General features: G+C 39.9%; 1 protein-coding gene across 2 annotated transcripts; it reads right to left on the bottom strand.

Moving 5' to 3' along the window:
- Positions 1-27,837, bottom strand: LOC136427270 (CUB domain-containing protein 2-like). 2 transcript variants are annotated; one of them, XM_066416080.1, is made up of 8 exons: positions 27,761-27,837; positions 26,025-26,066; positions 24,965-25,336; positions 8,068-8,225; positions 6,959-7,166; positions 2,839-2,925; positions 1,068-1,112; positions 1-349 (listed from the first exon to the last, which is right to left on the bottom strand). In XM_066416080.1, the coding sequence occupies exons 1-8, from the start codon at positions 27,807-27,809 to the stop codon at positions 288-290; spliced, it is 1,023 nt and encodes a 340-aa protein (XP_066272177.1). In that variant the 5' UTR covers positions 27,810-27,837; the 3' UTR covers positions 1-287. The 2 variants fall into 2 exon arrangements, with proteins under 2 accessions (XP_066272177.1, XP_066272178.1); XM_066416081.1 differs by having other exon boundaries at positions 2,848-2,925.

Raw genomic sequence — 27,837 nt, 5'->3', positions numbered from 1 at the left:
AAAACCAGCCGGAACCCCTCCTCTGCTTGGAGAGTAGACAAAGACTGGTGTTGTACAGTCGAAAATTTTGGTAAGTCCAATTTTTGTGTTGGAAATTACAGATAAAACTTGTTTCAGAATGATTTCTACCAACACAGATGAAATTTCAAGCCAAGATATATTTTTTTCTTCTATATATCTCACAAGGAATGCCATATCAAATGCACGTATCTCAAGGGTGTGGCAGATCTCAATGCCAAGTCTTCGTTTTCTATATTCTTGATGTGTGGTTCAAGGCGAGGCTGTTGTCACCCTTTGCGCATGCTCCATGTTGTCAGTACTGTTAAGGCAACCAGTAGTACAGATCCTCCTGGATTGGTAAAAAACACAGGTATTCAATTAAAGGCAACCAAAGCAATATTAGGGCCCAAAAAATGGAAGTGAAAAAAATGCTGAAATCTTTATGATAGTGACATTTACTAACATTGTTTAGCAAATTTGCGTAATAACTTCATACTTTTAGGATTTTAGAACAACGCAAAACCGTGCCGTACGATGATCATTCCCTTAGTTTCGCCAGCCAACAAAAACTACGGCTACGATTTTCATTGAGTTCTCACACCACAACAACGTCGTCTTTTTGCATCATGGACATTGCTTTACATTGTGACAGTGTTGTTTGAACTAATCATGTATAGAAATGGCTAAATAAATTGACTTTTAATGGATCTAGAAATGGGAAGCAACTCTAACACATTCCTAGCATCCTGATTATGATGTAAGTCGACAGAGACTCTGATCGGAATCTCTGCCGCCAGAATCGGCGATTCTCCCAGATCGTAATCTCTACTCTGACATACTGTAAATGCATTTAAGTTCGCGTGGTTTTAATTTCACGCTAAGGGGAAAATAAAGTGTTCGCGGTAGTTTTAAGTTCGCGGCAGTGCTATAGTCACATACTGCTACAGTATTGGACAAAAATGTTCTCGGTGGTTTTAAGTTCGCGGTGAAACGGTCGCCGCAAAAACCGCGAACATAAAACCACCGCGAACATTTCTGAATTTACAGTATTAGAAAACGCTGCTCACTTGTGTTGCTGAGGCAGTTTTCCTGTGGCTGAAACGTCTTTGGACCTGTAAGAGCGACAAAACGGAGACGTTAGGGCGTGTATAGCTGTACACACATGTTGTTAGAAGTTGCTACTGTTAAACATATTTTTCGTACCCCCTAGAAACGTAAAAAAAAGTCCGTCATCCGATCGAAAAGAGCCAAAATACGTAGCCGCCGTTGCAGACTCCTACAGGCTGTTTTCTTTTCCAAGTTACCGTTCTAATTCTTATTCAATAGTACTTTTTTTTTCTTGTCGCTGGCCAGCAATAAAAAAAATGTGATAATAAAACTGCAACTTGAAAAAGAAAACAACCGGAAGGAGTCTACAACGGAGGCTACAAAATATGGTACAAACTTTACAAAGACCTGCTCTCGCAACAGTTCAGGAAGTTTGAGACCTAATCGTTTTTGCTTCTAAAAACACAAATGAAAACCCCAAAGCGTCACAGTTTAACCGTAATGTGTTTCTAATCAACGCCGTGATAATTACACACCTACTTTCACGAGGACAGTGTAAAATAAATGAAGATCAAATTTCCCTTGTGGCTTTCTTCGAAGCTTCGGAGTTTAAGTCAAGGGAAAATGACCTGATTAAAAAATCAAATTAATGAAATAAGTTGCTTGAAAAACGTCAGCAGGACCAGGGTTAAGAAGTTACGAAGTGCACTCTTACCAGTGTGCAAATTTGAAATTAAATGCCACAAGCGCTCGTGAGAGTTTTTTACGATATTTTTTCATCAACAACTTTATAATCTGCCTTATTGATGACAAGTAGCGTACTTGATTAGATTGTGCAGTGTCCCAGTGTCTATGTCGGTGTGTTTTAGTACTCCCTCGAAATTACCACGGAGTCTATAATTCAACCATTATTTTGCATGACTGGAAATGCAGCTATACTGCGTTATGTCCCACCACAAGCACTGTGGCTATGTTGGGCAGGAAATATTCACTACTCTTGAAAAAGCATTGCAAATGAAAGTACGCCAAATACATCGGTGTATTCCAGCCAAGGAACATTGATTTGAAGCCACTGCTGCCAGGTCGGAGTAAATAAAGTTGGACTTTTAATATAGACACATACCTTTATTACAATTGTTTAATAACTAGGGTCAAAGCCATGTGCGACGTGTTCTTTGTGCTGAAATATAAAGGCCGAGACTTTTAAAATGTGGGGCCCTTTTCCGGAACTATATTGACAGGATAAGAAATGCACTTTGATTGGGTGTTTACTGATTTAAAGGTATTACTGTGCTTCCTGTCAATAAGACTTTCCCGGCACTATTGACAAGATATAGAATGTACTTTGATTGTGGGTTTACTAATTAAAAGGTATTCTAGTGCTTCCTGTCAATAAGACTTTTCTGGCACTATTGACAGGACATAAAATGTACTTTGATTGGGTGTTTACTGATTCAAAGATATTACTGTGCTTCCTGTCAATAAGATTTTTCTGGCATTATTGACAGGGTGTAAAATGTACTTTGTTTTTTACTGGTTCATATGTATTCCACTGCTTCCTGTCAATAAGACTTTTCTGGCACTATTGACAGGATATGAAATGTACTTTGTGTGTTTACTGATTCAAAGGTATTCAGTGCTTCCTGTCAATAAGACTTTTCTGGTATTGTTGACAAGATCCTGTCAATAACCATGCCGATAAAGAAATCACCACACTGGGACATGACATGTCATGACATGACATGACATGACATGACATGACAACACGAGAAGACATGTCCAGGACCAAACCTCCATCACCTCCTCCAGAAGAGTAGTAGACGTTCTTGGACCAGTTGTCTGGCATTGGCTGATCGGACGCAGTAGCCCCACCTACAGCTGTGGTGACGAAACAGTGAAAAACACGGATTCGATAACTCATCTGTAAATGCCCTAATCATGAGGCTGAAAGAAACAAGTTTTTTGAAACAATTAAAACGATATCCCAGATTATTCACTATCTAAAAGAACTCTACGTATAAACTTTCATTAAAATCACAAAAGGCATTTATGTTAAAATAATAGGAACTATGATTCATTAGCCACTGTATCCAAAGAAATCGTTCAATCCTTACTATATATAGAATTTAATAGAGCTTTATTGCACGAAAATTTTACACGGTACAAACTAGAAGTATAGAATAAAACATCACATCCTAATTACTAATACAATACAATTAGAGCTAGCATAAGTCTTTGATATAGAGTTATAATCGAGTGAGACTAATCATTAATTTCGTTTTTTTTCTAATGCAGTCGTTCAAATATTCACCAATTTTGTATTGTGGGGGTTGTTGAAGATATATTCAAAACAGTCTGTAGCATCGAGACTCTTAAAACTTTTTGTACTTGATTTGAGAAATAGTAATGTACTCAGAGAGATCTTAAGACTATTTCTTTACCCTTTTACATTATCGTATATGTGGGTACCCTTGCAAGTAGCCTTCGGGCGTGCGTTTAGAAATAAAGATTATGATCATTCTCTCAAATTCCTCAAATCTCCGTCGAAGTGAAACATTTGGGCACGCAAGTTAGTACGTATTTGTTTATTAAGTATAGCTTGTCAATTTTTGTCAATTTTAATCAAAACAGTCGTGCCGGGCGCCAGAGACGCTCAGACAACTGTAGTGTTTTTATCAGGTAGACGTCAATAATTTATAACATCATTTTGTGTTGATGTATCTCCCTTAATGGTTTGTTTATCGCGAGCTAGAAGGTACTGTAGCAGACATTAACTAGAACACAACTCTTCAATTTACAACTACTTTAATCAACACTTCGACTCAATCAAAAACCTGCATGTTTCTGGGACGATTGGAAGACAGGTGATTGTGGTGAGTAATTTCACTGACTCTATTTTAATTAAATCACCATAAAGAACTCGTTGCCTTCTTACGACAGACTGAAGGAGAAATTAAGGTATTGAGGTCGTGTGGCGCACCGGTGACCTGACTAGAGTTTTGGTTGGTGAAAATTGAATATGGATTGCTCGAAGTACTCAACCTTAAGACGCAAAGTGACTTTTTATGTAGATAATCCACCTAGCTTAGCGTTTCACTACCGGTTCCATTAGTCGTGAAAGTTGCTGCCCACATGCAAGTTTCTTCCCTTTTCTAAGAATCTTTCCGAACTGCCTTAGAAGATGTGGTGGGAACTTCATTAAGTTCGCACAGTAGGCGGTCATTCTTTAGTTTTGTCACATTTCAACTGTATAATTCCTGCACGCCATTCAACCAATTAATTTGTGAATATTAGTCATCCAGGTCCAGTAAATGAAGAAAATTGTAATAAAGTCACGTGAAAATTGTAATACAGTCACGTGTCAAATAGACATAAATAAACAACATAATGAGGAAATTTACAGATGAGACAGCTCGGTTATAAATTCAATTCCGTTTTTTTTTCATTCAACCAATCATGTACCGACCTTATGAAGAAAATGAACGTTATCCAACTCAAAACTTGGACTCACAGAAGTTTCCGACTGAATCGTTCAGTCGTTTGGAACCCTCTGACCCATTTGTTTGTTTGTTTGTTTATTTTGAAACACCTGGGTAGCCTATTCAGTGCCAATACACTGGTTTTCGATAGGGCCCAGTTTCACATATACATACATGGAAAATAAAAAACAACTTACAGAGAGAAAAGTAGACATACACGTCGGAACATATAGGTACAACAGAAACATGAAAGACAGATAACTCAAAATCATAATCCAATCCAAGGTCAAGTGTTTAGCACCTCTGTAGGCAAATGTACGCTGTCCTGTTGTGGTCTTGAAAAAGGGTTTGTATAGGAGTGATGTCTGTCTGGTTTGGTAATTGTGTAAGTTGTGGTTGTGAGAGAAGGTGGATGATAGGTATATTGGTGCTATCCCATTTATACACTTGTAAACCATAATGCACACATGATCCCGCCTTCTCCCTGCGAGATACTGCCAGCTGAGCTTCTCATGAAGGTCGAGGACACTGCTGGACTGTAGGTTCAGTTGCAGAACTACCCTGGCAGCCCGGTTCTGTAGCACTTGGAGTTGTTGTTGTCTCCCCACTCCGCAGCTGTCCCACACGGTGTCACAGTAATCCAGAAGGGGGAGCACCATTGCTTTATACAACATGTCAGCTATATCTACAGTGAAGCAAGGTCTAAGACATCTGAGTAAACCTACTCGTTGGGTTACCTTTGAGCAGAGTTTGTCAACATGTTCATTCCACAACAATTTATCATCAAGAATAAGCCCTAGGTATTTAAATGAAACCACTCTTTCTATTGACTCTAGTCCAATTTTGATTGACATTGGATGTGCTTTCATAAGCTTACCACTGCTCCCAAAGAGCATCCACTTTGTCTTTGAAGCATTTAAGGTCAAATGGTTTAACTGGAACCATGTAGCTATATGGGAGAGTTCTGAATTCAGAGTGGCTTCAATGTACCTAGTGTCATTACTGGAGCAAAAAATTGCCGTATCATCAGCATAGAGACATACTTTGTTGGAGATACAGTCTGGTAGATCATTTATAAACATAATAAATAACAACGGCCCCAGGATTGACCCTTGAGGCACTCCTACTGTCACTGGGAGATAATCAGATACACAACCGTCTACAGATACTGACTGCTTTCTATCAGATAGGTAATTTGTGAACCATTTGAGTTCTACACCTTTAACCCCGATCCAGGACAGTTTTTTCAGTAACAAGAGATCGTCTACTGTTACAGTATCAAAAGCCTTCTTCAGGTCTAAAAACACAGCCCCCACTAGGTTTCCACTGTCAAAGTTTTGATACACATAGTCAGTGACATCCATTAATGTAGTAGCTGTGGAATGACCTGGCCGGAACCCAGACTGCTGTTCAGAGAGAATGCTATGATGGTGGAGATATTCCAGGAACTGACCATATGCATGTACCTCTTTTTCAAAAGCTTTCATGATAACTGGAAACGACTTCCCACAACCCATTCGACACTCTACGCACGTCTACCGAACAAGAGTACTTCATGAGAGAAGTAAAGTAGGCAATTTACACCAGGACGCACCAAACTTCCCTCCACCGAGACGGGGGGAGGCGATATCGACTTCCCACAACCTTTGACCCATTACTGACGTCACCCATGCATTACGTCACGTGTCTAGAGTGACTGGGCGAGGTATAGGCAGTAGCTAAAGAACATGGTGGGTCAATTATTTTACTTGGAGCACGGTTCATTTCTTCATAATGTATTTTATCAACTTATGCTTTGGTTCCAATTGCGCCGGTGCCCGTACGATTACCTCACGGCGTCTATTTGTTACCGGGTCCCGTGTTGGTTTTAATGCCGGGTTAAAATAACACGGGGTCCCGGCCGGGCCTCAAAATAGCCCGGTAGCCGCAGGGTGTCCCATGGGGCCACATAGGTGTCACGCCCGAAAGTGCCAAAAAAAACAGTGCGTTAACTACCCGGCAGGGCCCCTTTTTCCTATTGGGACCGAAGCATTAGGTTAAGGTATTGTTGAAGGGTGGCTGAGGAATTTTGGGATGTTTTTGAAAAAAAAACTTTCTTAAGCTTTATAAATCTTCCTCAACCTTAATTTTTTCAGGTAGTACCCTATAGCAAGGTGATAATTTATGCTAATTAGTATGATGTCATGATTACGTTATCAAGATTTATAAGGCCACGCCCCTTTTTTTAGAAAAAAAACGCTCTCCTTGGCTTGTGCTTCGATGTTCATCAATATAACTTTGCAGGAATGTACATGATAGTAATACTTAAAGAATTACGCGTGTCAACGCGAATATTTTGAAATATCGATTTTTGGCGAATTTTGTATTTGTTATCAAACAAAAAAAATTCGCCAAAAATCGATATTCAACAATACCTTAAGTTTCGTGCCCACCTTTATAGTGTAACCAGAAGCCGCGCTGTCTCCACTGCCCCGTCTTGAAGAACACCCAGACGAAGTTGCTCCTGCTCTTGAAGGGTTCAGGGTCCCTCTGGTCGCAGTACGTGAAGTCGTAGGACGTGTTGGAGTTCCCGATGCGGAGGTAGTCCGTAGCAAAGTCGCAGCCATAAGAGTAGCTGAGCTGGAAGTCCAGGAAGTTGACCTGGATGTACATATTGGGATGTATAAAGGGGAGACACTACAGTTACAATATATGCCATTAATGAAAGTATTCCTATAGGGAAGTGAAGAAAAAGAAGGGGTCATGCATTATCTCAGGAATAAAAAAATCAGACCACAAAAACTTCAAATTCCAAGCTGTTATGTCAACTGTCATCAGACGACTTCCTGACAAGTTCTATACGGCTAGTCTGCAGATATTCATAACGTACCGCAAAGACAGGTCCAAAATACCGGATGTCAATATACCGATTACTGTACATTAATAGACTTATACTGAAGTATTAAACGTTTTGACTTGACTCTGTTACTGAAGACATGTTATTCTTACCACAAAGTACAAAACTTAGCACTGAATAAGATCAAAACATTGTATATGGGCATTGAAATAAGTATTATCTTTGTTTTCAGGTTCTGCCGAAAGTACGGGCTCACTGAATATGATATTCAAAGCCACAATAAACGTGTTGCTCTCTGTTTATTTTTTTCTTTAATCAATTAAAACCACCTTTTACTTGGTCAAATTGTCCAGGTACGGGTACAGGTACAGATACGTACAGATCCGGACCTGTACCGAAACCTTTATAACCAATTCCTGTACCTGTACCTGATGTTACGTTTAAGCCCCCCTCTCACTGGACCCGCGGCAAGCTGGCGGCGTCACTGCATCCTAAACTGGATTTGTGTTACCCTTGACTTTATAATGGGAATATCATTCAAAACGTACAAGTATGACCGAGAAGACAACAAAACACACAAAGCTTAAAAAGATTATTTTTTGTCGATGAAATTTGTTGAGTGCTTTGTTAATTCGATCGGCCGCAGCGACGCCACCAGCGTGCCGCGGGTCCAGTAAGAGGGGGGCTTAAGGTACACATCCCTACCTGGATGGCCTGTCCTGGCTTAGCGCTGATGAGCCAGGTACAGTTGATGTGGGGAGGGTAGTTGGTGCCGAAGGGATAGCCCGGGCTGTAGATGTACCCCTCCTGAGATACCACCTTCACCGCCTTGCTGCCCCCACACTCGCTGTAAGCATCCACCACTTTCGGGGGGAATGAAAAAGGAAGTGTAGTTAGTCAAGGACTGAAGAGAACATATTTAAGGAAACCCAAGCAATATTAGGGTTCGAAAAATCAGATTTTGAAAGTCAATTTATTTAGTCATTTGTATACATGATTAGTTCAAACAACATTATCACAATGTATAGCAACATCCATGATGAAAAAATACGGCGCTGTTGTCATGTAAGAACTCACTGAAAATCGTGGCCGGAGTTTTTGTGTATTTTTAACCCTCAAACACACGAACGGGCTCATTTTTTACCCCAGTCGTGGATCATGATGTGCCATTTGAACATGTTTGATCGGAAAAGAATTCCTTCCGTGACTTTGTCAGTAGACATCTATTCTTACCTAATTTTCTATTGTACAATTGGCACAATACTGCACTGTTGACAGTATACTATAGAGGATTATCTGTGTTGAGTCCGACTGGGGTCATTTTTGACCCCAGCAAAAATAATGTGCTGTTTTGGAGACCTGTCCTCTGTAACTCCTAAACCACTTATTGTATGACCGCCAAATTTTCAGAGGATAATGCATGTCTTTTAAACGCTATTTTTACATCCTGCATCATATTTCATCTATATATGAAATCAAGGGTTACACAAAGCTGTACGGTCGCACAGCGATCGCCGTCTAGTGTAGTGCGGTCTCCTGACACATTCTGCTCATAATTAACTGTTCTAAGAATCCATAAAATAATTGAGTTGCATGACGACCAACCATGAGCTATTACCTTCTCCAGAAAATACCTCGCACTTGGCTATCACACCTTTTCACCCTCAACCCCAAAGTTTTTACACCTTTATAGATTGGGTTACCCCAAGGTTAATGCATTTGACCAAATATAGCAACAATGTTTATCTGCTTTCGTTCGCGCCATGCACTTTTATAGGTAGACTTAGATCTCATACTAAAAGTGATGTGTTATGGTAGCATCTTCTGTGTGTTGGGAGATTCTCTGGTAAATAGCGTCAGGTGCTCGATGTGAATAAGTTCACAAATTTCAACAGAGTGTAACTTCCAGAATCTTTTCTTTGTGAAATAATGAATGAAAGACCTTTATTGCACGTCTATGCTCTGATGAGCTAAGTACAGGTCATGGTGAAAACAGAAATAAAGTTACAGTGATAACAAGACATGATATCTAGATACTAATTAATACCGCTATGTACAGGTGCCATTTCTTCTAGCTTCTTAAGACGATTGTAAATGTATAAACGTACAGGGTTTATGAAATATGGTTTGTCTAGTTTCATAAGGAATACGAATTGTTCTTGTATCTAATTAACGAAAACTAGGAAACTTCTCTTGTATAGAGGATGTTCCCCTCCATAATGTGATAAAAGGATTGGTATCACATTAATTCATCAGAAGGAAAATTCTAGAATATCATTTTAGTGAAATAATGTGATAAAGAGGGTGTTACCACATTAAGTCACCAGAAGAAGCACCTCCAATCTTCTTCATTCTGTCTAGTAAAATGATAGGATAATCTTCAATATACAACTACCACCACTATTTCGATCATCGAGTTTTTTCTTCACTAAAATGATTTTCTGAATTTAATAAATGTGGTTATAAATATTAAATATTCATTTCAAATAAATGTGTTTTTAATTAGTTGTCAAGAAGTAGTAGTCACCCAGGCCGTGGTTTAACACGGACAGTTTCACTAGATGATTCTGTGTCTAAGGTAGTTCCTCATAGCGATGTAAATGCAGTACGGAGAGGGTGTCAACTGACCAGATACCTGTTATGAAACTATAGCACTGAACTGATTTTCAGTGCTTGCAATTCAACTTTATCAACACAGCCATCTCAACTCGCAGGGCCCCGCTGTAAAGCAGTGTTAATCACTGAGTAGGGCTACCCTGGGTAAACATGACAGAATAATTTTTTTAAACAACTCAAACTAGGGAGAGGGAGGACATTTACATCAAGTGCAGAAAGACACAGCAAAGAAGGCAAACCGACGGAAATTGTGCAAGAAAGGCATAAAACAGAATATCCAGGTAATAAGATACGCAAGAAAACTAGAGAGATCTTGGAAAACGGTCAGGCGGTTTCAGGTATACCGGAAGCATCCACCATATAACGTAACATGACCAATTATCGTCCAATTTATTAAAAACGTAACTATCTTCAAATCGCGCGGACAGAGCCAAATGTTTAGCCCATGGGAAGAAATATCAAGAAAATGCATAGTCTAAGTTTTTCATTGTATTGTATAAAGAAGAGTTATGACTAAGGATCATGCTTATAACGTTCTTTATTGCTCATGAGAACTAGCTTTGGCAAAATACACCTCGACATGTGGAAATGACCCAAACTGGACCTTAACTGGTCATGCACGGTAACTGATCATGTTACGTTACCTATATTAGTTTCCTCAGTGACTTGGTTTAGAACCTGGACATGGCGATCTACAAATCTCGATCAGTCATTGACTAAGGTAGTGGATGCTACCTGAAACGTCTAACCGTTTCCAAAATCTATCCAGTTGTTTTAGTAACTGTTTTCTTTCGTATCTTTATTACCTGGATGTCTAACCTTCATCTACAGAGCAATAAAAGAGTAACAGAATTTACAAACAACTCAGTGATGGAAGGAAAAAGCAATAAAAATCATGCGGAGAAGATATGAATAATAATTTGTGACACGTGTCAGATTACTGCGATATTTTGCTCCCAAATCGCAGGCTATGTGTTGCAGCTTGTCTCACGGGAATAAAATCAGATTAATAGAGGTCAAAGGTCGTGCGTGTGCGCTGTTATGGTACGGTAGCCCCTTTCAACCGTGCGAAATGGACTGAAGAGGTGACCTTGCAGCGCGGGTAACGTATCACAATATCGTGCCATTAGTGTACCGGCACGCGCGTTTCAAACCCCTAGCCACTGTTACCATTCTGTAAAATAGGTCATCCATGTAAAATAGACAAATACGTACACATGAGACAACAAATTCTACCATACATGGGACAACATTTTAATTGAAGCGTGTTTAACACCCCCATTTCACTAGGGTGGTGACTTCGCTGCGACCGGACTGTGACATAAAATTTGACAGATTTTGGTTTTTTTGTGTGTGTTTTTTTAAAACAAACTTTATTAACATTCACAATACATTGTACAGAAAGTGTAGAGGTAGAGTTATACATAATAACACATAGAAAATCAAAAGTATTTGTTGTAGCTAGCATTAATTGGAATTACAACGATGGTTGTCCTTTTAAATATAGCCATTGTTTATTGTGTTCATCTATTTCTATACTATTCTTTAATCTGTTTCTAAAAAGCGCAAAGTTTTTTTTTTGACAAAACATAAATCTACACAGTACTTTGCAGTAAGAATACAATGTGCAAGTGTGGTGACGGGTGGGAACCTTCAATTATACCGTATATGACCATATTTTTATTGAGAACCAGATCCTGTTTGGTACAACGTTGCCACCAGATACAGAAATGTTGCCAAAATTTTTCAACATCTTTGCAAAACAAAAATAATGTTCAATCGTATGTTTTCTTTACAATTGTTACATTGATCAGATTCTATTAGATTTGTTTTTCTTAACCAACTGTTTCTAGCTAGGAAGTGATGAGTGATCTTGTACTGAAAATTTGACAGAGAGTCGAACGAATTTCACAGATGAAAACGATTCTTTATGATTTGTTTGGTTGTTTTGTCTTTTCAGTAATACTTTTACATTCTGCATGATATTCTAATTATGAATTCTAAGCGTTCCACAAATCCAATTAAGGTCGCAGCGAGATCATAGCGCGATCGCCGTCTAGTGGAATAGCTATACCCTTTGATTTCACCCAGGAATGGAAGAAAAATTGACATGAGCACTAAAAGTTGCTTCTTTCTCAAAATCAATAGATGGATTTTTCATGAAGAGGATTTACCAGTAACGTCTGGTGCTAAGGAGACTGACTATTGAATATCCATTCAAGTGAAATACTAACCTACCCGAAGCAGACATATCAATGAACTACTTAGTATTCTCATATCTAATCACTTAGTATGTAGTCTTTACAGCGAAATCAATAGAGTGAAACTTATATTTCGTCCCAAACCAGTGCTAACATGAGCAAATTGAAGATGAATTTCACTTTGTCATGGAATGCTCTAGATGTGATGTTTTACGTAGTAAGTTGTTCAAATTTCTCAAATCAGGTACAACAGATTTTAAGAGTCTCAATGTCTAAAGAGTCCCAAACTATGCTAACATGAGTAAGTTGAAGATGAATTTCACTTTGTCATGGAATGCTCTAGATATAATGTTTTACGTAATAAGTTGTACACATTTCTCAAATCAGGTACAACAGATTTTAAGAGTCTCAATGTCTTAAGACTCCCAAACAGTGCTAACATGAGCAAATTGAAGACAAATTTCACTTTGTCATGGAATGCTGTAGGTATGATGTTTTACGTAATAAGTTATTCACATTTCTCAAATAAGGTACAACAGATTCTCAATGCTACAGAAAGATTTGAAAATATCTTAAGATGCAACAACCCCCACAATGCAAAAATAGGTAAATATATAAAAGACTGCTTTGTCATTATGAAAAATACCGAATCTAATGATTAGCCCCACTCGATTGTAACAAAGACTTATGCTAGTCCTTATTGTTTTAGTAATTGGGTTATTTCTTTTTATTCTATACCTCTATTTTGAACTATGCATATGTTTATAGTTGTTGCCATACATTGTACCGCCCACAATTGTCGTGCAATAAAGTTCTTCAGCATAATTTGCATGGTTTTCGGTAATGCCAACTATAGGTGAAAGTGGAATACAACTCTTATCATCTTTCACAATCATCACACACTATAAACATAATTATCAGAATTCATATATTTTTGATTACGAAATTTGTGTAAATATCAGGTATACATTGCAATCTATAGCCGAGTGGCGAGAATAGCGAAACTAAAGATAGTTTCTTAAAATACTGTCAGGAGTTTTCAAGTTCAATGCATTTAGATCAATGAATTGACTTGAAATTTAGTATATATAGTAAGAGAGAGTGCGTGTATGTGTATGTGTATGTGTATGTGTGTGTGTGTGTGTGTGTGTATGTGTGTGTGTGTGCGTGTGTGTGTGTGTGTGTGTGTGTGTGTGTGTGTGTGTGTGTGTGTGTGTGTGTGTGTGTGTGTGTGTGTGCGAGAGAGCGAGAGAGTTAGAGAGAGAGGGAGAGAGACTATTGACACTTTTCTGACCATAGGCCATAGCAAGCGTTTCATTCCAAACACGTTTTTGGCATGCCCTGAAGGAACTATTACTCGAACATAGAATCTGAAAATGCATCATTTTATGAACATACCACCAAGTGAAGTGTACTCAGAAAGCCGTTATCAAAAGTTGTTTTGCAACAATATTCATTCTGTTTATAGCCTCTTGAAGAGCGGTCGTGGTGTAGTGTCAAACAGAGTGGTGTGTCCACGTGACACGTCAGGCACTTAACGTTACACTTGTGGCGTCGTGTGGCGTACGTGGTAGAGCGCTCGACTGTCAAACAGTAAGACCCAGGTTCGATCCCGGGTGTGCCCAAGGACATGCGTGCCGACGTTGTGCCCTTGGGAAAGACACGTGCACATTACACGTATTTCCCCCTCAGTTAGAGCGACAAGTCTCCAACGGCAGTTGTCTTCAACTGGCGGATGAGAGCAGCGCCAGGCGGGCTGGCGTTATCAAGGCGGACCTTGACCAAGTCATCCGGTAGCTCGCTGCAAGCATCCCAACCAGAACCAGCACGTCTCCCGCGAATTGGTGCCGCTGGAGAAGACGTATGCCCAAAGTGTGTGGGTCTCAGATTCGCAATCTGTCATCTACCTTCAACATATCCACGCGAATGCTACCTCCTCACTTAAGCCCACCTCTCATTGGACCCGTGGCACGCTGGCGGCGTCGCTGCGGCCGATCGAATTGACAAAGCCCTCCACGAATTTCATCGACAAAAAACGAATCTTTTTAAGCTCTGTGTGTTTTGTTGTCTTTTTGGTCATACTTGTAGGTTTTGAATGATATTCCCATTTTAAAGTCAAGGGTGACACAAATCCAGGTTAGGACGCAGCGACGCCGCCAGCGTGCCGCGGGTCCAGTGAGAGGGGGGGCTTTAGGTGTAAGGACTGACACGATCATCATACTCGATTTACGAGAGATTGCCATACACTTGTGACGTCATCTCTCCTATTTCATACATCGTGGTCTTAAATATCTGCAACGTTTTGGCTAGGAATGAGAAAACTTGACGTCATGTTATGTACATTGACCATGTTGTATAAAAAGAGTCCCATGCTCTTCCATTGCAAAATATATGCTTTAGGTTTGTCCTTTTCAGACGAGGATGGTATACACGATATAGGGCTAGGGATAGAAAGATATCGATGTTCTCTCAAAGTGCACTAGTGGTTCATCCAGGCTGAACCTATGCGTACATATGAACTTATTCTCATATTGTTCGTTTGTTTGTATTGCATACCCGGTAAAACGCCTCATGGCATAACGTTATATCACTCACTCACTCACTCTCTCCCATAGCTTAATCAGCCGTATACTTCTAACGTTATATCATCATCATTATCATATCGGGCAGCTTGCCCGGACTAGGGTTGCTCTTTCCCTCCAGGCAACACGGTCCGCCATAAGTTGGTCTAGATGTTCAGACCTCGCTCCTACATCCCCAGCAAGTTGGTCTATGTAGGTCCTTCGGGGTCGCCCGACAGAGGAATGCCCATGAGTTGGCGCCCAGAGCAGGAGTTCGCTTACTAGCTCTTCTTTGTTTCTGTAGCTGTGTCCTGCAAACCGTACCCTTCTCTCTCGTATGGTTGACGATAGGGATGGTAATGTTCTATACAGTTCCGCTTTAGTGGGGTGTTGTGTCCAGGATTTATTGAGCACAGCTCGAAGCATGCGGGTGTAGGTTCCGTCAAGCTTGTTCTCAAGTTTCTTTGTCAGTGTCCACGCTGAAGAACCATACAAAAGCACAGATTCTACCACAGCCCTGAACGTTATATACGTTTTAATAAAAAAAAGTATTGTAATTTCGGTTTATTTCTTCCCTACACCCAATCAGTGGTTGTATCTCATGATCAATTTCCGTAAAATTTTAAGCACGATTCTAATACTATCTGACTCTATGTTTTCGATGTGTCAGTTTTTTTGTTTGGGTTGTTGTGTGTCCGCAGTTACTTGAGTGCCAGCTAGTGAGTGAGAAGATGGCTACAACGGTCAGACTTGCCGGAGTGGTAGGAAGCACAGGTCAGAGGAGGTAGAACTAGTCGTTAATCAGACATGACAGTCCAGGTCATGGAAGAGACAACTAATTTACGGAGAAATTTTGTTTTGGGTCTGTCTGTGTTTTCGTTGTTAAATATTTTCCATATGTTAGTCGCGTTCACCGTAGAGTGACAGGAAGTGATCAATATACATATGTAACGTTATAAGCGAGATCTTGTTTGCATAACTAAGGAACTACTATTGAACAAGTCATACGAGAAAATAACCATAGCAATCATTTAGCTCAAGCCCCCCGTCATACTGGACCCGCGGCACGCTGGCGGCGTCGCTGCGTCCTAAACTGGATTTGCGTTACCCTTGACTTTATAGTGGGAATATCAATCAAAACGAACAACGTGCCGCGGGTGCAGTGAGAGGGGGGCTAAACTCTACATATTTTACGGAGGCGTGAGATCTTCGAACTCTTTTATCCTGCTTTAAAATGTCAAGTTTTGGATCCCCCCCCTTCGACTGTCTACCAGTGGTAGTATCACAGCCAATAGCTCGAACATTTGAAGCACGATTCCGATACTATCGGCTGGTGTGTTGTGACGGGACAACTGAAAGTTGTGACAGCTCCTATCACACAGTATCCGGGTTGCGTGCCTGGACCAGACGTTGACGGTCGATATTCCTGGACGTAGATTAATGACCTGTCTCCCACGTTGATGAATAGAACGTCCCACATTATCCATCTCCGCAACACTCAATTCATTACTGCAAACACCAGACCAGGCTTTTTAAGCGGTAAACACAGCTGATCCGGACTTAACATGCTCGGGAAGTGCATTACGGATGAGAGGGTTTAGAGTAGCAGCACGCATGGCAGTGATGGATTTGACCGGACTTATTGTAACAGACCCGGGAATGAACAGCAGAAACTGCATCCGAGTCATCCGAGAGCTTGTCCGTACACGAAGCAAATTACCTCTCTTTCTCTCTCACTCTCTCTCTCTCACTCTCTCTGTTTCTCACTCTCTCTGTTTCTCTCTCTCTCTCTCTCTCTCTCTTTCTATCTCTCTCTTCTGTCTCTCTCTTTCTCTTTCTCTCCCTTGCTTTTTCTCTCTTTCCCGCTTTTTTTCTCTCTCCTCTCTCTTTCTCCTCTTTCTCTCTTTCTTTCTTCCTCTTTCTCGCTCTCTCTTTCTCTCTCCTTGTTTCTGTTGCTTCTTCTAGAATAATAGACTTTCCCAAATGATTCTGTATGCGCTTCTCAAGCTGCAAAATATAATGAAGAGAACTACATTTTCTCATAAATTTCTTTAAACATTATATTTTGGCAATGACGTCTTGCAATACATTTTATTGCGTCTTCTAGAAAAAGAGAATTTCCAAATGATTTTGCATACGAATGTTAACTGGCAATGATATATCATGAAAAGAACGACACTCTATCATAAATCTCTTTTAACACTAATCTGACTACTTCTAGCAAGTGGCTTAGCATTTAAGAGGCTATTAAAATCAGATTACACTACAGACTACCGACTTAAGAAGGCTCTTGTGGTTTCAGCCGTGCAATAAGTACATTTGTTTCTGTTGCTTTCCCTACAAAAATAACCCTTCCAAATAATTCTGTATACTGGCAAAATATCATACGATACATTATATGTATTATATCATAGATCTCTTGAAACATTAAACGCTATTTTTTCAAAGGTGACTACTTCTAGCAAGTGGTGCACCATCTAAGAGGCTATTAAAATCAGATTACACTACAGACTACCGACTTACGAAGGCTCTGGTGGTTTAAACCGTGCAATATGTATATTTGTTTCTGCTGCTTTCCCTAGAAAAAATGAATTCCCAAAGAATTTAATATACGCTTGCTAAGTGGCAAAATATCAGGAAAAGAACAATACATTATATAGATCTCTTGAAACATTAAACGCTATTTGTTTAAGTTGACTACTTCTAGCAAGTGGTGCAGCTTCTAAGATGCTATTAAAATCAGATGACACTACAGACTATCGACTTAAGAAGACTCTGGTGGTTCTGCTGTGCAATAAGTACTTTTGTTTCTGTCGCTTTCCCTACAAAAATAACTTTCCAAATAATTCTGCATACTGGCAAAATATCACAAAAATAACGAAACAATATATATATATTATATCATAGATCTCTTGAAACATTAAACGCTATTTTTTTCAAAGTTGATTACTTCTCAAGTGGTGCAGCCTCTAAGAGGTTTTTAAAAGCAAGTTACTCTGAAGACTACCGGCTTAAGAAGGCTCTGGTGGTTTCAGCCGTGCAATAAGTACATTTGTTTCTGTTGCTTTCCCTACAAAAATGACTTCTGTTTACGCTTGTTAACTGGTAAAATATGATGAAAAGAACAATACATTATATAGATCCCTTGAAACATTAAAGCCATTTTTCCAAAGGTGACTACTTCTAGCAAGTGTTACAGCATCTAAGAGGCCATTAAAGTCAGATTACACTACAGACTACCGACTAAAGAAGGCTCTGGGGGTTTCAGCCGTGCAATAAGTAAATTTGTTTTCGGTTGCTTTCCCTACAAAAATAACTTTCAAATAATTCTGTATACTGGCAAAATATCGCAAAAACAACGATACAATATATATTATATCATATATCTTGAAACTTTAAACGCTATTTTTTTCAAAGTTGATTACTTCTCAAGTGGTGCAGCCTCTAAGAGGCTATTAAAAGCAAGTTACACTACAGACTATCGACTTAAGAAGGCTCTGATGGTCTCAGCCGTGCAATAAGTCACGGATTGATCGCGCAGGTTCCGCGTTATTAAGTGTTCCTGTTCTAGTCAGAGCGCATCTGCCTGTTAGATGAAGATGACTTAACGGGAGAGGCGTATGCAGGCGGAGCAGTGTGGAGAATGGAGGTCAATTCAGCGGCACGATGGACAGCGGACACGGGCTTTAGATAAAGATGTAACATCGTTTCTAACATAGTTAAAGCCATCATTAACAGTAAGAAAAACGGGTGCCTTTAAAAAATCCTTCTTTTGGTAGGTACACAATATCTGGGGATTTCAGTTTCCACTTACAGTGTATCTTGAATATTCTCATGACTTTGTCTTTGTGCATTGATGTATCTTAATGAAGAATGTAACAACTTGTACTCAATTCAGAGGGAATGCAGTTGTGTCCACTCTGCTTATGTACATTTGGGATAGAATTCGAAATGAGTGATAAAATAAATGTCCATGAAGCCGAACTGGTAGCAACTTCACGGTTCAGCTACTGGTTCTAATTAGTTGGCAACTGGGGGCCCCGGTTGAAGTCCTGGGAAGAGCATCTCGGTTGGAGCTGCGCTAGTCTTTCGGAAGGACGTAGAATTGTTCCCGTGTTCGAAGAGGTGCCTCGAGTAGTTTAGAGGGAAAGGGGTAGCAACCCTTCCCTGTACAAAAATATACCCTGCTACTGAAACAGCAACTTCCTTGCTATGTGCTACTAGTACACTAGACACTACAAGGTGAAACATATGCATAAGATATGCTTGGTCATAAACACCTTTATCTAACTTACATATGTTGCAATATTGACAGGTCTATAATTTTTCAATTACATGAATTATGGTGTTTTGCATTAATTATGCAAATAAGGAATTTATTTGCATAATTGGTATCTGTTGATGCTCCACTTTCCATAAACTACATATGTTATATGTATTTGAGGTTCCGGGTCGGAGTTCAATTGTGACCGGGGGTTGGGTCATGACCCGGTAATCTGCCGGAAGTGCGTGGTCGTCACCCTGATTTCTGCCCGAGATTGCTTGGTGATGGTTTTAGCTGTGCATGAATATTTTGAATCTTCTGAAAAGCCCGTGAGTTGTAGTATTTTTGGGCGTGGTGCAGTTGGTTCGCTATCGAAGCCTTTTTTGTATTAGTCCGCGTCAACAGTGATGCGGTTTTCTCTCCTGATGACCCAAATAGCATCGTTTTTAATGCATTTTCACCGAATTTGCGTCATCGGAGATTGCGAAAAAGTTATCACATGACTTTTTTATTTTTTTCATTTTTCAGAGACACCATCTACTAAGCTTTCTCAGCATATATGCCGTGACCCCAGGAAAACTCGTTTTTTCCGAGCAGGTTCGATCAAAAAAGTGTAAAAAAATGATAATTTTCGGGTGCCAAATTTACATTTTACTATGGTTTCTACCCAAAATAAAGGGACAACGGACAAAACCGATAAATACATCGGAAAACCGCAGAAAACCGCTTTTCGACCATGTGATTACATTTTCCGTCCTACTTTTCTCGGCGGAATTGTAGCCCGTCGACCTGAGGGTGTCGGCCTACATACGAAATCGCAAAAAAACTCCGGTCCGAGACCTTGAGTCTGATAATGGAAAAAACTGCAAGTATAGATTTTCCTCATCAGCTATGCAAATTAAGTCACAATTAGCATAATTTGCACTTCATTGTGTATATCTCTGTCTAAGCTACCTGCATACTAAGTATCATATTGACAATCCTATAATTTTCCAATTAGATGAGATATGGTGTTTTGCATTAATTATGCAAATTAGGAATTTATTTGCATAATCGGTATCTGTTGATGCTCCACTTTCCATAAACTACATACGTTACATGTATTTGAGTCTGATAATGGCAAACACTGCAAATATAGGTTTTCCTCATTAGCTATGCAAATTAAGTCCCAATTAGCATAATTTGCACTTCATTGTGTATATCTCTATCTAAGCTACCTACATACTAAATATCATGGAAATCGGTTGTTCCTTTGTTCAGTTATTCTCCTTAGAAGATTTTCACAAAAACGCCCCTGCAGTTCCAGAGGAAGCTGCTAGGGGGCCCAAACCTATACCACTTCTTTGTTATATCACAAGCTATCTGCCACCCAAAAATCAAGACCACAGCACGTCCAGGTCAAAAGATACAAAAATTGAAGTTCGGCTGCAGTACCAAGGTCACATACCAGGGGGCCCAAAATCGACCTTGAACTTCGGCTTCACAACACCTGCCCACATACCAAATATCATCGTAATCCATCAAGAGGTTCCTGAGTTATGCTGACTACAGTAGTGCGGAAACACAAACAGACAAACAGACAAACACACACACAGACAAACCCAAAACAATATCTCCATTTTTCATGGAGATAACAACAACATATCACAATCTATGACAATATGTCTACACTCAAGCAAACCTTTGCCAACGTTTTACTATACATCCGTATAGGTGGTCGTTAAAAATCAATATGCTGAGAAACGTAATGTAATTCTAGAGGTACAAGCTTCCTTTTCACTATTTTTTGAAATAATAAATGTGCATAGCTGTTGTCCGAATGAAAAAGTCATGCCTCTCCAAGAAAGAGCACACACGTACAACAATGTTACGGGAAAATGATTTAAAGGCATTTCATGGGAAAAGGCGAGTTTGGACACGCGCAGAAAGACTTAACTATCAGTTTTCGATGACCTTTGACATTTCCTGTCTCCCTTTCGGATAGAGGCGCGTACGATCGGAAAACAGATTATGTGCTTGGCCCCGATTGTTAAAGAAAATCCAAGGAATATAAGGGTCCGAAAAATTTTGAAAGTCAATTTATCTAGTCATTTCTATACATTATTAGTTCAAACAAAACTATCACAATGTATAGCGACGTCCATGATGCAAATATACATGTACAATGTTGTTATGCCGGAGTTTTTGTAGGGTCGCGAAACTAAGGGGATTATCGTGAGAAACGATTTTGCGCAGTTTAAAAATTCTAAAAATATTAAGTTATTACGCAAATGTGCTAAACAATGTTAGTAAATGTCACTACCATAAAGATAGCATTTTTTTTTCTCATTTTTTTCCCTAATATTGCTTTGGTTGCCTTTAAAATCATAACTCTACCTTTTCACGTGCAGTCATCAATCCATCGGTCAGAAACATTTCCGTGGAGACATCTAGCTTGAATTTATCAATATCGTATCTTCTGTCAAAGATATTTCCCCTAACGATAAGATGATGAGAATAATCGCCATATGATTTATTTAATTATTGGTTTTGCTTGAAAACATATTTACATTTACAACCAATGTTGCCCACTAGTGGGTAGTTATCATCAAGGGCTAACCTTGGGAAAAATACAATCAATTCTTATCAACATCGGCATATAACCCTTCCTCGTTATTCAAGTTCTCCAATATTCATAAATCTTCCAATAGGTCAGCTTCTTATCCAGATTATCACTTTATCTATGGCTATCCAAAACGTTTCTCCACTAGGCCGGCAGATTCTGACAGGCCTTTGACCAGGTGCCAATATGATTGATTCTACGCCATCAATTCTAGTCTGAGTCAATAAGTTGCTACAAGTCCGGCTCATCCGAATGCCCGCTGCGTCCATTCGTGAGTTTTATGTTTCCGATAATACGTTATGAGGTCCGGTGCCTTAGAGAAGGCATCTGGGCGGTGTGCAATCTGTCCCTCCCGTACAGCAAACTCCACCTGAACCACTGTAGATCCAGCTGCGGCCCACAATAACGTTTGACGAGGGGTTTCTGATGTTCTATCTAACGTTAGTTCGCGCTGTTAACCTATATCCGTTTCTCTGATGATTTTTTTTACTTCGGGTTTTGGACAAGGACGACGTGGCACTGCACTCAAGTTTTTATAACTTATATTAACAGTGCCACGTACAGATAACAATATACCCAATTTTATCTTTATTTTTATACACCTGGGCGAAGTGAGGTGAAGTCGTGTATAGTGCCTCTCCCAAGGGCACAACATCGGCGGCGTCAGAGGGATTCGAACTCGGGACCTCTTGGTTCTGAGTCGAACACCCTGACGTTACGCCACACGACCCCATAGCTTCTCTGATTCAAAGCTGAACTTCAATTATACCCCAATGTTCGACTGATCAGCTCCAATATTTGTCAAGAAATGTGCAATTCGAATTCACTGGTTCTGTGACGTCATGTTATGCAGTTTCCTTGACAAAGCTCGGAGCTGATCAGTCAAAAAAATTGCTTTAGTCCAACTTTTGTGTTGGCAATTGCAGATCAGTTTTGATACAGATGAACTTTTAAGTGTATATCAATTCCTTTTACAAAAAAAACGGGGTATTGAGGGAGATTTGCTAATGCAAAATCAGTTATACCCCAGGAATCGCAAACTTGAGAGACTCGTAAGCGTTTTGGACAACTATCGGAAAACTTCGATAACTTTGCATTTGAAGACCATGAGATCAGAAAACATTCCGTGGCAACGGCAATCTATCATATCAACATGTAACGGATGGAAATGACGGCTAACTCTCTTGCCAGATAAGTATCAATTTACTCTTACGGTTTTAACACGACAAGTAAAAGTGAACTAACGTTATATCTTACCCATTTCAAATGATCATTCTGCCGAATTGTACCAGTTACTAATACTAATAACAATCCAGCGTTATAGCTTTTAATAATTATACAAAGATGAAGATTTTATGAATTCGAAGCCTCGAAAATCAAATGTCGTACCACAGAAAAGTCGATTCCGTGATGCCCCCACTCTACAACATATCGCCAACAAAAAGATTTTTGCAATTTTGATTAGATAAAGAAACACATTCATCATACAAGGACATTTCCCGCATTGCTGTAGAAAGAACATTTCTTTAATATTTCTGATTTCTATACCAAACTTTTCTTGCCTAGCCACCTTGATCATACGGCTTGCTGTAACGTAGTCCAGATATCTATCAAGATGTACCAAAGCATTGTTGCCTCGGGCAAAGATGCTATTTCGAGACACGAAATGCCAGGTTAACAAATGTTGAGCTTATTTTCTCGCCTCAAGGCTTCAGTATCCGTGGAGCTAGCATTCGATTGAATCCAGTAGTATTTATCCATACGCTTCTCTGCTGAAGCCTTACGTTCTGCTTCGAACACAACGGACATTAGTTTGAAAGCTTCGAAAGCTGTAGACAGGTCAGGAAAAGTCAAGTTGATGACCTTTGCATGGGGAATTATTATTCCCGCAAGTTTCCCAATCCTCAGTCCAATACTTCTAAAGCTGGGAGCAAGTGAAGAAGGCCTAGCAAGGATATCAACTGCACGGAGTAGACTTAGGGCCGGAATCTAAATTGATGTGAAAAGTGCTGCTTCTGTCTTTCAGGGCTTTCCCCGCATGTTCCACCATACCCGGGTGAGCTGACAGAGTGGATATTTTCGCTCCAGGGAGCATTGTGAGCAATTTCGTATCTATTTCAGGCATTATCTAGCTGCGTGCACTTAAAACACCGATTCGTACAATTGGCTGGTTTTAACTCTTAGTGTGAATAACTCGTAAGCTACCCGTAACCGAAAAAATCAACACTGAAAAAAAAAAGGTATGGCTCTGCTTCCCGGCTTTCCCAGTGTGTATCGGTCCGAAACAAGCCGAGGGGTGCACATTTTGTAAAGGCATCTTTGTAATAATGTAATTCTCTTTCCTCAAAATCTTTGAAATATCTGGATGCAGAGGTTTTATGCCTGATGGTGTATTATGTAAAATCATAGTTTTTCTTATGAAAGGGCTAGTTTTGAAACCACCTTTACCCATATTTCGTCACCAATGACCAATCTTCGCATAACACATTTCATCTTCTTGATTGCTCGCTTGTTTTTCCGTGAGTTGCGGTATGATATGATGTCTTATGATACCATGTCACATTTGGTAAAACGTAAGATGTCTGTTACACCCCCTTGCTTTTCACTAGAGGCTGCGACCGCTGGGCGACCGAAGATTTGACAGACCGCTCAAAAAATTTCATTAAAAAAGAACGATTTTCTTTAAGATTTACATTCTGTGTGTTTTGTTGCCTTTTCAATCATACTTCTACATCTTCCGTCATATTCCAATTATGAAGTCAAGGATAATACAAGTCCAATTTCGGTCGCTGTACAGTCGCTCAGCGACCAGTGTCTGGCAGAAAGGGAGCATTAGAACAGATGAAACGAGATATCAAAACCGGACGATCCACTGCAGTATCTATGGAAGTCGCTAGGGGGCCCAAATCTGATCTTTTCCAATTTCTGTCACAATTTACCATCATACCAAATATGAAACCAATCCATTCAACCGATCGAGTTATCTTGTTCACCAACAGACACCCAGACACAAGAACGCTGCTGAAAATGTAACTTCCATGACATTTCATGCCGGTAACAAATCTGAAGAAACTAGAGTTAAGTATTTGTGCTACATATACTTCAGATTTTCCATGTTAGTTTAGCGAGTACGGGGTCTTTTTATAGATATAAATTGGTATTGAATTTCTTTTTGAGTTGAATGTGTGATAGTTGTGTGCCGATTTGTTAAAAATAGAGAGAACGCTATAGACAAAAAACACCCCTCCCAATGAAATGAAATGGTATGGCGACCATGTGACGTCACAATTCAAGATGGCGGCCACCACACATGCCAACGGATTTAACAAAGGTTTTGCTACGCAACCCTGTAACTAACCTTCATATTCGATGGTGAAGCCCGAGTGGAAATCATTCCCAGTGGTCCGCCGGTAAAACTTCAGACAGGCCACGTGGTTCGGCACGTACACCACGTCCGTCGGCTCCGACGTCCCCGTGTAAGTTCTTAACCTCCTAAAGTCGCTACAGGACCCGTCTCCAAAGATTTGAACTTCGTCTTTGACGGTGGAATTCCTGGACACCTCCGAGTTAAGGTCGTAACCGTAGACGATGATTTTGATGCCGTGTCCTTGCTGTAGGCTGATGACCCATGTGCAGACCCTGTCGTCTGCGGACATGGGGGTGGGGTAGGGCTTGGGGTAGGCGGGGGATCGCACCCACCCTCGGTACGCCGTCAGGGTTCTACCGCACGCTGAAAATAATCACAGCAATCAATTAAGCCCCTCTCTCACTGGACCCGTGGCACGCTGGCGGCGTCACTGCGTCCTAAACTGGATTTGTGTTACCCTTGACTTTTAATGGGAATATCATTCAAAACGTACAAGTATGACCAAAAAGACAACAAAACACACAAGGCTTAGAAATATTCCTTTTTTGTCGAGGAAATGCGTTGAGTGCCTTGTCAATTCGATCGGCCGCAGCGACGCCGCCAGCGTGCCGCGGGTCCAGTGAGAGGAGGGTTTAAGATTTGTGAAGTACATCATGTCGTAATTTGAAGTACAGTTTATTATTTTTGTGGCTGACGATGAAGCTAGCATACATCAACGTGGGTTTTTCTTGGACAGATCCATAAATACGAAAGTAATTTCCATTTATAACGACGTAAACGTAATCTTAACTGTATTCGTCATTGATGCACGACGCAATTAAAACATCCCTGACTATCTGATAATGAACATCGTCATGAATTAATTTTCCCGCCTGTAGAATATGTTTGCAAGTCCTTGGGAGACGACAAAGATAATTAGCACATACTTCATATGGCCTTGAAATTGTCAATCTTGGATCGTATTAAGACAAAACATATGTGTTTACACTACTGCTCTGTATAATTTATCTTTTCATAGCATATTTCATAGATAATATATTGCTATACTTACATTTGCTTGGTTCTGACCTTGTACACCGCGCCACACTGTCAGCTGGGGAGAAGAAGGACGGGATTTTGTTAGTATGGTGTGTGTGTGTGTGTGTGTGTGTGTGTGTGTGTGTGTGTGTGTGTGTGTGTGTGTGTGTGTGAGTTTGTGTGTGTGTGTGTGTGTGTGTGTGTGAGTGTGTGTGTGTGTGCGTGTGTGGGTTTGTGTGTATTTGTGTGTGCGTGTATTTGTGCGTGTGTGTATTTGTGTGTGTGTGAGTTTTGTGTGTGTGTGTGTATTTGTGTGTGTGTGTGTGTGTGTGTTTGATTATCAACTGATATGAGTTTTATAGTCTGTACAAGAAATAAAACACAACGCAGAAAATATACATACATGTAATTAGAACATCATTTCTAAGCCCAGAGACTATGAAATTCCCATACGAGGATAAGACAATATGTTTCAGTGTATTTTTCTGTGATATTGAGAAAATTAGAAGAGCAAAGAAGCACCGACAACCAAATTTATGCCGATGACACTACAGACAGTGACGTCACGGTGTCCGGAGTCCCGGATGTGCCTGTCGGGTGGATTATCGGATATCATTGGATAAATGGACACCAGGGCAAAGTTCGTTGCTACATGAGTGAGAATATAAGATTCTATTTTCCGCTTCAAACGCCACATAAGAACAGCTGAGCGGTGCTTATGGAGGTGTGATACCGTTACTCCGGTTATTTGGGCAATTTGAACTTTATGACGCACTTTTTCTTTCCGGTGGTGCATACTGTCATTCAAATTCGCGTGAAATATGGAATGTGGTTCAAGATCATCAGCAAAAAAATCTAACAAGAAATCGAAGATGTTATACCTCCATGACATATTCAAAGTTTTTATGTGAATTTCTTTTGTTCTATTCATTATTGTTAATTTCTAGCTAGTTCTTGTTTTCTTCTGTCGTTACACCATATCTTCCACCTCACATCCTGTCACTCTACAATATTCATATTGGGTTCCAAGGTCATCAGCAAAAAAAAACCTCTGACAATAAATCGAAGAACACATACCTCCGTGACATATCTAAATTTTTTGTGTGAATTTTTGTTCTATTCATTATTATTGTTTTGTTCTTTTATATCAACTATAACCAAAAAGCGAGGAGACGTAGAATTTATCCAAAGATAGTCATATTCTTTTTGTATCCGTTAACTGTACTTGTTGTTTTGTTTTTTTGTGACCTGCACTTAGCCAAGTGTGGCGGAAATGTGCAATAAAGGCCTCCATTCATTCATTATTGTGAATTGTTCGCTAATTCTTTGTATTTTTAGAACCAATTGTGTAAATGACACGTTGGGCTCAACATGTTGATCTACTCATATCTATTCATATAGTTTTATGTATAGGTTAATTCATTTGTATCCACTTGACTGTTTGTATGTAGTGATTTAGTAGACCTTACGAAAGTCGCTGTACTTTTGATGTGTCAATAAAGATTTTAGTATCTTCCGCTTCACATCCTGTCACTCCACAATATTCCTGGGCACACTCCAGTACAAACAAACAAACAAATAAACACAGAGACCGAAAACTTTACCTTCCTTTTCACTAAATCAATAATGTGGTTCAGACATAGGGCTCCATATGATGGATCCCCGGAAAGACCCAGTCAATGTAATAAAGTATATACATCATAAACTGTATGTTTTAATTACACTCAGCGTGATGCCACAATGGATAGCAGTAGTGCAGTGTAACGTTACCGAGAGTTGAACTCAGCAGAAGATAACTGATGAGAAGTTTCGCAGCCATCGTGACTTGTGGCTTGTCCCAGAGATCT

Source organism: Branchiostoma lanceolatum, chromosome 2, assembly GCF_035083965.1.
Source record: "Branchiostoma lanceolatum isolate klBraLanc5 chromosome 2, klBraLanc5.hap2, whole genome shotgun sequence".
Lineage (NCBI taxonomy): Eukaryota > Metazoa > Chordata > Leptocardii > Amphioxiformes > Branchiostomatidae > Branchiostoma > Branchiostoma lanceolatum.
This window is presented reverse-complemented; position numbering and strand designations above follow the sequence as displayed.